The sequence below is a fragment of the Gymnodraco acuticeps genome, unplaced genomic scaffold (assembly GCF_902827175.1).
Source record: "Gymnodraco acuticeps unplaced genomic scaffold, fGymAcu1.1, whole genome shotgun sequence".
Taxonomy (NCBI): domain Eukaryota; kingdom Metazoa; phylum Chordata; class Actinopteri; order Perciformes; family Bathydraconidae; genus Gymnodraco; species Gymnodraco acuticeps.
In genome coordinates this window covers 92,797-108,179 of record NW_022991582.1, presented here as the reverse complement: position 1 = coordinate 108,179, position 15,383 = coordinate 92,797, and the positions used below count along the sequence as shown (strand labels likewise).

The following is a 15,383-nucleotide window of genomic DNA, read 5'->3' as shown; positions in this document are numbered from 1 at the left end:
TGTGCTCACAGGGAGGGTGCTGGAGCCAGGCTCTGGCTGGAGCTTTTGGAGCTACAACGAGCGTTAAAGGCAGAGAGTGAAATTCAGTGAATACACGTAGTTTACAGAGATGCTGTATGAGGAACCAATGTGAGTTGCGTTTATCTTTACCCATGGATGCACAATGGGAATGGATCCATATCGTCTTACTGCCATCCCACGGGAACGGTGGTAACTCAGATGCTTACATGGACTTGTATGTTTTTTCCTTCATATCTAACAGAAATAAGAGAGAAAGAGATGGGAAAGTGAGTAAAGAGGGATGGGAAGGAGGAGAGATATTTGCGAGTTGCATACTGACTCTGAGTTTTCTCGATTAATAGCTTATATAGACAATACCATGCTTAAATAGACTCCTAAGTTATTATTTCATATGTGACAATATGTAAGAAAAGGGAGGGAAGAGTCAAATTATATTGAGCAATTGATTTCATATTGGAACATTCATTTCTCAAACCTATGTTTTATGGAAGAGGAAATGTACTTCTGATAAACTAATCCTTGATCAAACGGTAAATGGTGAATTAATATAACATTTATAATCATTGAGAAAGGGTTATTGCACAGGGACTAGCTCACATTTAACTTAAAATAACCTTTATCTGCTTTGGACTGATGAGTATATGATTCTTGCATGTTAAATGACTAACACAAACCTTACATTTATAATGTGTCAGGAAGGCTCCCAAATCATTCTGAGGGGGCCTATCCTATTTTTGTAATTGAATGATAATGTGCTAATCCATTACCTTGAGTTGTCTGCACTCAGGAAAACATCCCTATCAAGTGTTAAACAGCTCTGAAGGCGAAGGGTCAGAGAGAGAAGCACACTCTGCGGCTGCAGAGAGCAACTTATCCACGGGCAAGGAGGTCGTTCGAGATGAGAGGATTCTAATCTTCAACTTTCTGATGAGATGGGATGCTTCTTCATTTTCGCTCGCAGGACGAGCGATGGCTTCAGAGGCTTCATACAAGGTTTCCATGTTTCTTGGAGGAGCAGATGTTTTCATAACCTCTCCCATCACGGGGGGCATCTGGATGTGCCACTTGGAATAGGCAGGTGCACTGCTCTCAAGCAGATAGCAGAAGGAATACAGGCAGATGAGCCTCTGTTTCACTGGGAGATCATAAAGCGCTCACTGAATTGAGCCACAAAAGCAGAGCAATTGGGGGGGATTGAGATATGGCGCTCTGATGAAGAAGAGTTTTGAGCCAATCAGCACCTCAGTGCTAATCTACAGATAATTGAGTTATGGCGCTCTGATGAAAAAGAGTTTTGAGCCAATCAGCACCTCAGTGCTAATCTACAGATAATTGAGTTATGGCGCTCTGATGAAGAAGAGTTTTGAGCCAATCAGCACCTCAGTGCTAATCTACAGTATCAGGATGCCTTTACACACCAGACATTCTGTGTCATAAAGAGAGGAGGAAAACATGTCTTCTAGCTCTCGTACAAAGATAACATTTGAATTGAATGACCAGATGATTACAGATGTACAATTAATGATTGTTTTTGTATTCCCAATGAACAGATATGTGTTAAATAGTGGTGATAAATATATTTTATCAGATTACACTTTCACACTAAACTAATTAATTAATTGATATTTTCAGATGTATAAGGTATTGAACAATAAGATATTTCTAATATTATAACAGACAATGTTACTATCCTTAATCATTACCAGGTAAAACAGATGTTTTGATATTGATTACAGTTGATGCTCTGAATAAAGAACAGATGTTTTGATATTGATTACAGTTGATGCTCTGAATAAAGAACAGATGTTTTGATATTGATTACAGTTGATGCTCTGAATAAAGAACAGATGTTTTGATTTTTTCCTTTTCAGGTCGTTATACAATAAAATGTTTGATTCTTCAGATTGTTAAACATTTTGAGAATTGTTCAGTTTTCCCTTCAGATTTTGTAATAAGTAATTGCCTTGAAGTAAATCTTTGAGATGTAAGCTGATTTAGAATTTGTGTTTGATGAAGGAGATTAACTGAGTGATAAATGATAAAAGATCTTATTCTTGAAACATATATTTTGCTATAATATTGTTGTATTTCACGTGTTTATTATTGTGCTTTTTGACAAATGATGCCAAACACTGAAGAGAGATGATTTTATTATGATTGATTGTATCTTGTCATGGTGATTGAAGTGTTTTCAATCTTGTTCTACTTTTGATGTAATTAATGTGAGTGAGCCCACACAACTCTGAAGACGCTTATTGACTTAAGTATTGACTGAAATATTCTTTAGACTAATGTTAATTGATTATCATAAATTGATAAAAGGGTGGATCTGTAAAGGAATATTTTGGTCTTGTTAAAGTATATAGAGTTTAGTGATTTGTCCTCGGGAATCTGTTTAATATGGTTGAAGTGTATTCCTGCCTGTAATGTGATCCATAGCTTCTCAGGAAGACACAGGTCAAGAGGTCATCTGATGTCTTGTGGGGGAGAAGCTTGGCTCATGTGGGTTTACAATGCAACGAGTCTTTGTCTCGACATCTGGCATGCATTAAAGGAAAACCCGCGTGTTTTAGGGCCCTCCTCTTCTTGTCTGTATAGTTGGGTTCTTGGGGCTTTTAGGCTTCAGAGTTTGCTGGGATCTTACATGAGAACTGTGATATGCTGTGAACTCTCCGGCCGTTCAGGCTCTCAATAAATATCATTGTATTGACAGGCGAATCCAGTTTCCCTCATTTGATGATGCGCACAACATTGCTGCAAAGAAGTTTTTACTTCACAAATAGTATATTGCTATTGCATTGTAATTGTTTGGTCTAAAGCTCAAGTAATATGGCTCAAAACATGTATTCATTCATTTAGTTTTGTACCTAATATATTTTGACTGCAATATTTGCAAATGTTCCATATGTGTCATTTACACTGGGGTTGGTCCAAAAGTACAATTTGTAAAATGTTTTTTAAAAAGCTTGCGCAACAAAATAATTATTGCACATGTATTCATCAGTTTTATAGCCCCGTTTTGGTATATATCTACTCTAACCTGACTTTGATCCCCCAATTATACTGCCTAAAAGTGTATATGTTGAAGACCAGTTAAAATCTTCTGACCTCTGATGACCCCATCACTTTTCAACACAAGTACATGTCAACTGCAGCGTATGTCTTTACAAAATGTTCTTTACTCAGTTTAAAAATGACATAACTGTTTGTTTGTCAGTCTTGCTAAAACACAACATATTGTGTGATGTCATACATTGATGAAACCCTCTCTGATTGGATGGCCCAGGACGTCATACTGGAAGGCGTTGTCTATGCAGTTGTTTTTTTGTATGGCTAAGACAACCATCAACCCTAACACAGATCTGTGTGTCTCTGTTGAGGCTCTGCATCACATCTTTGGTTCCATCATGACGTTTGGCATTTCTCAGGAGCAGTTCTGTTTTCCGGGCTCTAATGCCTCGTGTGTTACGGATCAGTTCAATGCGGGGAGCAAAGTCGCCCTTTACTTGTTGTTTGTTTCATGTATGCTGGTTACCATTTTAGGGAACTTTATTGTCATGGTATCAATAGCTCATTTCAAGCAGTTGCATAATCCCACCAATGTGCTTGTTTTATCTCTTGCTCTTTCGGACCTTCTTGTGGGTCTAGCTGTGATGCCCTTCAGCACCATTCGGACCATTCATGGCTGCTGGTTTTACGGGGATGATTTCTGTATGCTTCACTCAAGTTTTGATATGTTTCTTACCTCTGTCTCTATATTCCACCTAGTTTGTATTGCGGTGGACAGGCAACAAGCAATATGTAATCCTCTGCATTACTCTAGGAATATCACCATGTCAGTGGCGTGGATTATGGTATGTGCAAGCTGGGCGTTGGCTGCCGTCTTCTCTTATGGACTACTTTACTCAAAGGCTAACGTAATAGGGTTAGAGGAGTATATGGAATCGATAAAGTGCCTCGGCAGTTGTAACCTTCTCTTTAACCCCCTTTGGAGCATCCTGGACGGTGTAATTGCCTTTTTCTTTCCCTGCACTGTTATGGTTTGTCTGTACACTAAGATATTTATCGTGGCAAAAGAGCATGTCAGAAAGATTGGAGATATGGGCAATTGTTCAAAGGACAGAGGGTTGGTTAAACAGTCTGAGCATAAGGCTGCAAAGACTCTGGGTATTGTGCTTGGTGCCTTTATCTTTTGTTGGATGCCGTTTTTTATTAACTCAATAATCGATGCCTACATTGGCTTTAACACACCTGCTGCCGTCTTTGAGGCTTTTCTTTGGTTGGGTTACTTCAACTCAACCTTAAATCCAATAATCTATGCCTTCTTTTACACTTGGTTTAAGAAATGCCTTTATCTTATTGTCAATCTGAAAATACTTAACCCCCATTCTTCAACCATAAATGTGCTTACACATTTATGAAAGTAGTGGTGAGTATTTGTATGGAAATGATTGCATTAAGAGCCGCTTTGAATGAATTTGTTACAGATAAAACAAAACCTAGATGAAAGATGCATGGACAGACGCTTATGCTTTTTTTCCTGCCGCTGATCTCTCTTGCTCAGCCAATGAAAGTGTGAAATGTACTACAGCACTATGCCTTATTTTCCTGTGACAGCTTTTTGGTGAGCATTCCAGTTTATTGTCATTATGATTGTAAAAATTACAATTAAGTCAAAATATTTCAATCTGTAAATGCCACCATATAAACGAAGGTATTTACCACATAAAGAACTTTATTGTTTTTATGGACATTTGAATAACTAAAGGTGTTACTATGAATAAATGCGAACAATTGTTTATGTTTTGTCATTGAAACTAGAGTAGGTTAACAATCCGTGTATCTACCGTCCATTTGTTTTTCTTTATTAAACACGTAAACGGAAGAGCTACGAGAGGCCTTTTTGCTTTTTGATTTACTAAATGGTCTAATGGTCATTGGAGCGAGGTGCGGGGCGAAAACGGAAGTGATTTCAAAACAAAAGCACTCGTTTGCTTGGAACGGGGATAATATTATAAACAAGGGGAAACAAGGTGAATTTAGTGATCACAACAAAAACGGCCCAGACACATATTGAGCCCAGAAAATTAATGTTATTAATGGCTGTAAATATATTAAGTCTATGTCTAAAATGGACAACACTGTTAGGAGATTTAAACTATACAGCAATTCTGCACTGCGGTCACTCAGCCGCCTCTCGCATTTGTTCAAATCAGCTGCTCTTCATTTTTTGTCCTGCTATATTTGATGATCGATACAAATATTTGTTACCATAAGTTCTTAATAAAACTGATACTGTTGGACTCTGTACTAGTTTGACTGCTACCAGAAATAAAATGAAGTGCTTTTACGATGTACTTTGTGAGTAATCCTCTGTCAGAGTCCCCTCCATAGTACATAATGCATGTTTTCTGCTATCTTTGATGAATGATAAAAATAAAATGTTACCATTAGTTCTTAAAATATTGATACTGTTTGACTTTGTATTAGTTAGCCTACTACTAACAATACATTGAAGTTATTTTACGGTGTACTTTGTGAGTAATCCTCTGTCAGAGTCCCCTCCATAGTAGCCAACTACATAATGCATGTTTTCTGCTATCTTTGATGAGTGATAAAAAGACAATTGTACCATTAGTTCTTAATGATATTGATACTGCTGGACTCAGTAGTCTTACACGTACTACCACAATACAAGGAAGTACTTCTAGTGTGTTGTTTTAGATAAAATCCTCTGTCAATGTCCCCTCCTGAGAACAAAATCAAGCCACTTCTGCTAAGTTTGATGAGGGAAAAAATGATTTTTGCCATTAGTTCTTTGTGAGTTTGACACTGTTGGACTCAGTACTAGTGAAAATACTCCCACAAGAACTATGAAGTACTTTTACTGTATACTGTATGTTTTTCTGATATTTTTAATAAGCATGAAAACACCTTTCTTCATGAGACTTATATTGTTGGACAGAGTATTTTGAGAGGATATGGTGGACATATTATCAGCAATACTTCCAGTCAGTAATCCGGCAGCAGCATTTTCACACCTTGGAAAGTCTTTAGAGACTGGCCTGGATAGCTGGTCACAAATATCCTTCAGCAAAGTGACACACTCTGTCACTCTGGTTGGCCTCTTATGATGCTGCTGTCTTTTAATATATAAATATTTCTCTGCCGCTAGTTCGTTCCTTGCAGATTCTTCAGTCTCATCAGCGTTCAAAAAGGTGTATAACACAGCAAAGGGAAAACGCCAAAAAGCATAGTAGGGCCCTTCAAACACAATTAATAATCATACTGTAATGCAATATACCTATAAATGTCATTACACATGAGTAAAGTTGTAGTTCTAAAAGAGAAGCCTCTAGTTTATTTGGTCATGTGTTTCTATCTTGCTATATTTATTTGTTTTATCTTTTACAAAAATCATTCATTCAACAATACCACTTCAAAGTCCTTTTCAAAAGTCAAAATCAAAGTCAACGTTATTGTCAATCTCAAAATATGTTTGTACACACAGAAAGATCGAAATAATTTGTACTACTACTGTATAGCTTTCAATACACACGTTTAAAGTATGGTGAAACAAACAAGCAGACATATAGTTTAAGCATATTTATATCAACAAAGAAAATCCTTTCTTTAATAACAAATGGTTTTTGATTGACATTCTGGCATCAAACAGAAGTTATGACAATATGTGATGATAAAAGAGTTAAAGACATTATTAAAATCCACAAAACCATATAAAGTTTACAAGTGTGCACCATCATACAATACACATAGATGCCTATAATCAAAGTGTAAATGTTGACATCGTAAGAGAATATTAGTGAGTTTTAAGACAATACATTCATCAAGTTAATAACATAAAAACAACAACAAGAGAGACAGTGAAGTGATCCCTCTCAACTCTTCAACCCACTTTAACCCCGTCTGCTGTATTTCATTATTGTGCGCCTTTCTTAATTGTTAACATCCTGTAATGAGAAAAAAACAAGTTTGAGAACAACATTGCTAAAATATTAAAAGGTTCACAAAAACATTTATAGTGAAAGCAGGTTGGATTTTAAAACAATACAAAGGATAATACTGATTTCCTCCAAATATGGACTTTACTGCACAAAACCCATGCCATTATTTTTGAGATATCATGCCATAGTTGCTTTCTTGGAGGCATTAAACATTCCTTCTAAAATATATTTGACATTTTTACTCTAGAAGGTTTGATATAATGAAAATACAACATAGGTAATGTAAAGAACAGATATACCTATGTTGTATTTTCATTATATGACTGGAGGATTTGTTTATATGTCAGTCGCTGGAATACGCAGAGCATTTATTTTAAAGGTCACCTATTATGCAAAATCCACTTCTCCGTGTCTCTTCTACATCAACATGTGTCCCCTCTTCTTCATGTCTCTTCTACATCAACATGTGTCCCCTCTTCTTCATGTCTCTTCTACATCAACATGTGTCCCCTTTTCTTCATGTCTCTTCTACATCAACATGTGTCCCCTCTTCTTCATGTATTTTCTACATCAACATGTGTCCCCTCTGTGTAAAGAGATTCTGAAAGTTACAGGAAAAAATATTCTCTCTCTTTTTGTCCTGATCAATTTCTATAAAAACCTGTCTGAAAATGAGCTGATCAGATTTTGGCCACTTTATGATGTCATAACGATTTTTTTGGCTTGTGCAACCATTAGCCAATCAGCAACCAAGGTAACCCCCCCCCCCCCCCCCCCCCCCACCTTATCACCTGAATCTCCTCCTAGAGCACCATTGTGTTCTTTGTAACCAAATCTCTCTCAGAGGCGCGTGGGGAGGGGCTCCTGATTTTCATCTAAAGTAACAGACAGAGAATCAGCACTTTCGAAACAGGGCTGAAACAGAGGGGATTATGGGTAATGCTGCAATGATCTGTTTGGTGTTTGGAGCCAAACACTTCAGAGACATGTTTTGTATATATCTGAGACCTGTAATAAAGTAATGAAAAACAGTATAATAGGGGACCTTTGAGATGAGGAAGCGTAACTCACCTTTCTTTTCTTCGATCTTCAACTGTCGTCGAAAAACGAGTCCATTGCTGTCCCTCTTCCAGCTGATGTTGATATCAGTTATCGACTGTTGCCTGAGGCCCATTTCTAACTGAACTAAACTCAGCTAACTGATCTTTTTTTCTTTTTTTTTTAAACCTCAAAGCTAACGCTGAGCCTCTGAATTAGACACGGGCAAACAATATTAAGGCCGTTAGCACAGAACTCTAGCTATACCGATCGATATACTTATTGGATCTGCACAAACAAGCTTAGCTAACATCCTGAGAGTCCACAGATTATAGAAATATAAGGATCATCACTGAGCGATCAGAACTCATGACAGGGGAAGCAAATACAGACAACACACAACGTTTAGGTAGCAAAACACGGAGATATGCTCACCTTAGCTGTTATTCTGATCAAAAGTCGTATTCAATTGCATTAAAATGAGACAAAACGCGGCTGAAGGTTAATCCATAGGTTAGTCCAATGTGTCTGTCACTTTGAAAAAATTATTGATAGTCCATAATTCCATTTGTATCCAAAAATCGGAGAAGAGAAATTAGCTGCTAATGGTAGCCACCAGAGGCTAGCACATCTTCCGGTTTTTCTACATGTCACTATCACTCCTTATTTGGTAACCTGTGTGTGTATGTGGAACGTTCCCTCGATTCAATTGGCTCTGACGGTTAGAAAGAGATGTCAATCAGCAAAATCGACCAAGGGGGGCCAGAGATATGGAAAATCCACCCAAATGAGCCCAGAAGTGGGGTTTTTTTGCTAAATCTCTCTAAAAATGTCAAATTTCACTTGTTTTCATCAATCTTGATAAAGGGTACTTATTATATGTTGTAGTTTGGATTCCTAAAGCTTTAAGTCTACTAACCCATCATTCAAGGGTGGTTTTCACTACAAGTAAAAAATAATTTATCGAGTAAAGAAAATGAAACTTTAAATAATGTAAAGTATCAGGTATTTTTTGGCAACTTGGAGACATTTGAAACAAGTTGTAAAGACACATTTTCTTCTTAGTAAAATGATGATTTTTATCAAAACAAGTACAAATGAATACATATGTTTTTCAGCTCCTAGGGACATTGACGTAAAAACCAACAACCTTCTCGTGCAAACATGAGCTGTTTGTTTCGGCACTGGAGTGCAACTATGACACACTTGTGAACAATCAATCATCCAATCAATCGATCATATTGTACATCTCTTCCCACATCACATATAATTAGATTGAAATCTAGTAGTCTGTTCTGTGCGGAAGGCACGAGCAGGGGCGGCGCCAGGGGGGAGCTATGGGGTGCTGAAGCACGAAGCACCCCATAGGATTGCCTAAGCACCCCCAAGAAATGTTTGGGTTTTTTTTCCAATTTTTAAAAAAAAAATTTAATTAAATTAAATCAGAAACATTATTGATTACATCAATGCAAATGTGAAACTAACAAAAGTTTGACCAAAAACATAAAGCCAACACAGGTGATATGATTAGGCCAATGGCCAGCACCCATTAGATGTTTGACCTACCCATAGGCTAAATTACTTTGTGACACTTGAGTAACAGGAAGTTCCTAACTTCCTGTTAGCTAGAGCGCTAAATGATTTGCTAACAGCAAAGTGACAAATGGATCATTTTTTAGTCCTTAAACGTCCACGTGTGGACACTCAATCAAAACCAACTGAAAGCGAGAGGGATTCTGCACATTGATTGATTGATTGAAAAGTTTATTAACAGCTTGTATATTGGGTACAGTACAGTACAGCTCAAAACATACAATTGTTAAGGGGATGCAGACCAGAGAAAGACTTTCGTCTTGTTTACATCAGGGTCCCCCATTTCCAATTCATCATGTCATTTAAGACATATAAGACATACAGATGGCTTATTTACAATTTACATACAGGTGGTTTTTTACATACAGATTGCTTATTTACAATTTACATTTTAGATTTCGTTCTAATACATCCTAACCGGACATTTAAGACATACCAAGTCTACAGATATACAGTTAGTAACAGAGTCTAAAATGCGAGTATATACATAGATGGGGGGGGGGGGGAAGCTGTCCATTGAACGACAGGTTGAGATTTGTACCATTACCGGGGCCAGTTTTGCAATGCTCTCCCCCGAAGGTGCTCTTTAAGAGAGGTTTTGAAGGTAAGTATAGTTTTACTTTCCTTTACAGTTGTGGGAAGAGCGTTCCACATAATTGCCTCGTGAGTACAAGTAGCTTACTTCTGGGTCTCTGTGTTTCATTCAAGCTCTGCTCTGTGTGTGTGTGGCACGAGCCATTTTGTGTGCCTGCGCATGCGAGCGAGAGAGAGAGCTCGCGCACCGGTGGGTATCTACCGGAGATCGTTGTGGTTAGCATCTGCTGCTAGCTAGCCAAGCTAACGGATATAAGGAGCTTTTTCAACAACAAGATGGAGGGAGAACTCTCTCCTGTCAGACGGAGAGTCTCAGATAACCTCAGCTCAGGTGAAGTAAAGGACTCTCAGTGTTTAGATAGTTAACTTTAGTCTAGTTATCTCAGTGGGTCTCAAACGGTTTGTTTTAAAAGGGCAGTGATTTGTAAAATATCTATAAAGAAATAGAAAATCTGTTTAAAGTTCTGTTTCATATGTTGAGAGATGTATCCATAGATCTCTTCATTTTGCTCTCTAAGTGCACCAGATTGATGCTTTTAACTTATATATATTTTTTTAAATCTACCCCACTAGAGGAGGTGAGGACCCTCCTAGAGGATGTTAGGTCCACCCCCCACTTGTAAAAATAGCACTTTACCCCTGCTTACACCTATATGCCGTGAGCTGATTACCGAGCTTTCATTGTAACAGTCGCGGGTGTGTGTGTGTGTGTGTGTGTGTGTGTGTGTGTGTGTGTGTGTGTGTGTGTGTGTGTGTGTGTGTGTGTGTGTGTGTGTGTGTGTGTGTGTGTGTGTGTGTGTGTGTGTGTGTGTGTGTGTGTGTGTGTGTGTGTGTGTGTGTGTGTGTGTGTGTGTGTGTGTGTGTGTGTGTGTGTGTGGTGTTGCAGTAGAAAATTCAACTGTAGCGCTGGTACATTAATGGGAAACCCTTAATGTTTGAGCACCCTCTATGAAACGCCCCACAGCACCCCCTAGAGAAAATCTCTGGTGCCGCCACTGGGCACGAGGCAGTTTTAACCAAATGCTTTTAAAATGTCATTAAAATAATGTCCAAGTTTGAATTATAACTCAAATAATTCCTGTAATGTAATTTCCACACATTAACACAAGGTTCTGCAATTAACTGGTGGTCTCTTGTGTGCGCCATCCCCGCCGGTAACTTTCTAGTCAGCACAATAACGCTTTTTGTGTCCATGTCCCCTTAGGGCCCGTAGGGGTCAAACAAGAAAGGATTAAGAAAAACTGCTGTAAGCTATTGCTAACAACATCAACAAAAGTAATGACTTCTGTTGTTACATCTGGATTTGTATTAACTCAGCCAGGGAGTTTGTGTTTGATATTTGCCAGCAGGATTACATAAAAAATACCCAACAAGTTTCGCTAAAATATTGATTGAAATTAAAACATGAACAGAGAAAACACATACAATTTCGGATCTGATCAGAATCATATACCCATTATTTTTCGGTTATGGAAACGCTCTCTTGGAGGTCCGAGCTCTCAGGATGCTCTTCTGGTTTAAGATGTTTTTAAAGCTTATTTTATCACATCTTTAACATCTACTACAAATATCACACTGTGTGCAATTTGCTTACTTTCATAACACGCAAAATCTTTTCCATATCCACACGGTACGTCATTCCACATGCCTCCAACTAGCATCTCTCCACACGGTTCGCTCGCTCCAACGGAACCGGGTTCACCAACGTTCCACCTGGTATAGTGAGCTGGGCCCCTGCCATCGGATCACATCCACCTGTGAGTGTTTCCTCTTCGAAGCCCAATCCAGCTGTATGTCGCATGACTGCCAAGAGTGTTGCCCAGATCGTTCTTGTCGCTCATGTTGTTCACCGTGGCCAGGTCGGTATACATTAATCTGCAGAAGCTCTGAGCTTCATACCAGGTCAGGGAGCCGTTGATGAGGTGGTACTGCTCAGAGGAAAAAGAGCAGAAACATTGATATACACATCACAAATGATATCAAAAAGGAGGAATAAGGGTGTTCTCCGCGCACCCTCCGCTGACACGCGAGAGTGAGAGGTGACAAGGGGAGCACGTCTGTAACCCGACACCGTTGCAATGAATCGACATCTGACCAATCACGACTTTGATACGGCCACTAGTGCAGGTGAAGAGATGTCGGTGAAAAGACAGTTTCAGTCCGGCGCAAGCAAGAGGGGAAAAAAACAAAACATGAATAAACTAGAGCATCACTCGAAGGTGGGTTATTGTATGAGTCAAATGTACAACTTGTGAATGTTGTATAAGTCAAATTGCCAATTGTCATATTAAAACATCAGCTGCAATTCATGACATGAAGAAGGTCTCTGCATAGCATATATTATAGGCTAATGGAGATGCAGTTATTTCCAGCATTCTTTATTTACCATTCATTCAAGTATGTTATGCCTTTTATCTGCTAATGTACAGGAGGAAGAGTGATACACTGTCTGTCTAGTTAGCTTACATAACAGTTCAAGTTTACAGCTTAAAAAACATGGAGCATTTTTCCCCCTTTTATTAATTTTTATGTCAATTTGCACATTTCATGGTGATGCTCAGCCTCTCCCCTTAACTCCTGCAGTCATCGTCATGTCAACCACAACACAGAGAAATACTGAGAGAACTGTGTGTGTAGTTGTTGATACTTTGCTGACAGAGAGAACTAGAATACAGATTTAAGAAATATCAGTTTTTGAGCATGTCATAAGGATGTTTTGTCTTGACTATATTACAGCTATATTATAATAAAATAATATAGTATTTATATTATTGAATTGATTATGATTATTATGATTATTATTATTATTATTAGTAGAAGTTGTTTATTTGCATTCATTATATTTTAATCTTTTTGAAGCTAGTATTTGGCAGGAAATGCAGACGCACCTGTAAACACATACTGAACGACATACATGCACATTTACCATTTACCTCACTGTATACAAAAGTAACTGTGTTGATAATAATAATAATAAACAGGAATTATATTTGCAAAGTAGCCTACTTTGTTTCCAAATATTTTTTTGTTCACTCCTGTCGGTTGGGGGGGGGGCCTCATCTCACAATGTCGCTTGGGGCCCCAGGTTGGCCAGGGGCAGCCCTGCGTCACCCCATTCAAAGTGAACGGGCAGAAGCGTTGAAGCTTCAACGCACACCGCCGTGTGTCCACATGATGTGGCCTGCCGACATGGCCACTGTCATACAGATCATACATCAAAGCCCTTGATTGGTCTCTGTGTGTCATTCAAGCTCGGGATAACCTCAGCTCAGGTAAAGGACTCTGAGTGTTTAGATAGTTAACTTAGTCTAAGTTCTCAGTGGGTCTCAAACGGTTTGGTCACCATTTATGTAAACACATATTTCCATTTGAGGGGGTAGTGATTAGTAAAATATGCATGAATAAAAAAAAAAGAAAAGTTAACTAGGTGAAAAAAGGTAAGATAGACTTTTAAAACTTGTTGAGAGCTAAAACTAGTCTTTGCTGCTGCCTCAAAGAGGAGCAGGGGGAGAGGAGGGAGACAGGTGAGGCTGATTCAGGAGCACAGACACTATAAATGAACCAAAAACAAATAAATAAACAAGTTTCAGTGTTTTTTCATATTGGAAATGGTATGTTATTGGTTATGGCCATGATTTTATGATTATTGAAATGTATACAGTTATGTTTCATATGGGTGTTCCCATCGATCTAGTCTCTTTATTTCCCCCTCAAAATGCACCAGATTGATGTATTTAAAAAATCTTACCCCGGACCCACCTAGAGGATTTGAGGTCCACCCGCACTTAAAATCACATGGATAGGTTCCTAAATACTTTGACCATGTCCATATGTTTATGTGTGGGTAGTAGATTTAAACTATAGGGCTATCAGGGCCCTGCCTGGACCTGTTCGCTCTGCCATCGCGTGAAGGGTCTGCTAACAAGCGACCAACAGCAAGGTTAATGTTGTTGCACGTCACAAAGGCACGTCACCTCAATCTGTTTCAATGTCATTTCATGCAAAGCACTTCCATTAGAGCGTAGGCAACACATTTGAGTATGAGTCGCCATTTTGCATCCCGTGCTTTAACCTTCACCTTGGGTTGCACTCCTTTTTTGTTTGTGTTTTTTCCGTTTCACTGAAGTGTTGCTTTGTGTATCTTACCAATCAAATTCTAACACAATTGATTGAATTTGCATTTGTAGATGCAGAAGCCTGTGTTTTAGGATATTAAAGTAACCTTGAAACACTCAAAACTTTAACGTTTGTGACTATCTATTGGCCTATTGCTTTTATAATTGTTATGCAATTCAATGCACCTGACATTTCCAAGCTCTTACAAAAATGTATAATGTATAGATGGACCGTCTGTAGATACATTTGAATTGTTACTAAAGCATACTCAATGTTGTGCAAGCATTAGTGTGTAAAGATTGAGTTTCAACAAACAACTGGACATAAAATACAAAAAAAACAACAGGCATTTCTTTTTAAATCTATTCATTTGTATTCACAATCAGTATTAGAAGAATTTAATGGGTAAACAGATACACATTCCTGACCTCAGAGTGTATCCTAAATAATCAAAAAAAGTGAAGTGTTAACGGTATATGGCAAAAAGCAAGTTAAAATATAAACTTTTCATGGCATTTCATTTAGTACATTTAAAAGAAGAAGTAAAAATATTGTTTCTGTTGTACTCTACTTTCTCAATCTATTCCTAATAGAATATATATTTGTTTCAAAGTAGCACACACACTCTGTAATCGGACTCCCTCCACAAGGTAAACATGTGGAAAAGCAAAGAAGATAGTACACATTTAGACAAAAACAGATGTGTGCATGTTTATCTGTCAAGAGAAAGCTTTCAGAACGAGACGCACACCTTAAAATGTAAAAGTAAATGATATCGAATATGACCCAAGGTTGCTCAGGCTTTATACCAAAGGTCCCATGACATGGCCATTTCTACTGATCATAATTCCATTGTTGAGGTCTACCAGAATATATTTACATTGTTCCATGTTCCTAAATCACACATATTAGCTATGCATATATGACAATAAAAGCCTTGAAACTTGAAACATCTTAATCCCGACAGTCATATCAAATCAATGGTGGCACCTCTGGTTAACAGTTTCTGTAATGAGAAGAACATAAAAAAAATTACTAACATGATTAAGAGCATAT

At 38.1% G+C, this 15,383-nt stretch overlaps 1 protein-coding gene across 1 annotated transcript; it reads left to right on the top strand.

Moving 5' to 3' along the window:
• Positions 1-3,428: 3,428 nt before the first annotated feature.
• Positions 3,429-4,442, top strand: LOC117533710 (trace amine-associated receptor 13c-like). Its single transcript, XM_034197607.1, has one exon. It carries the CDS (start codon positions 3,429-3,431, stop codon positions 4,440-4,442), a length of 1,014 nt encoding a protein of 337 aa, XP_034053498.1.
• The last annotated feature ends 10,941 nt before the right edge of the window (positions 4,443-15,383 follow it).

Excerpts from the sequence above, each read along its gene's own strand:
- LOC117533710 (XM_034197607.1), top strand. The coding sequence starts at position 3,429 with ATGACGTTTGGCATTTCTCAGGAGCAGTTCTGTTTTCCGGGCTCTAAT.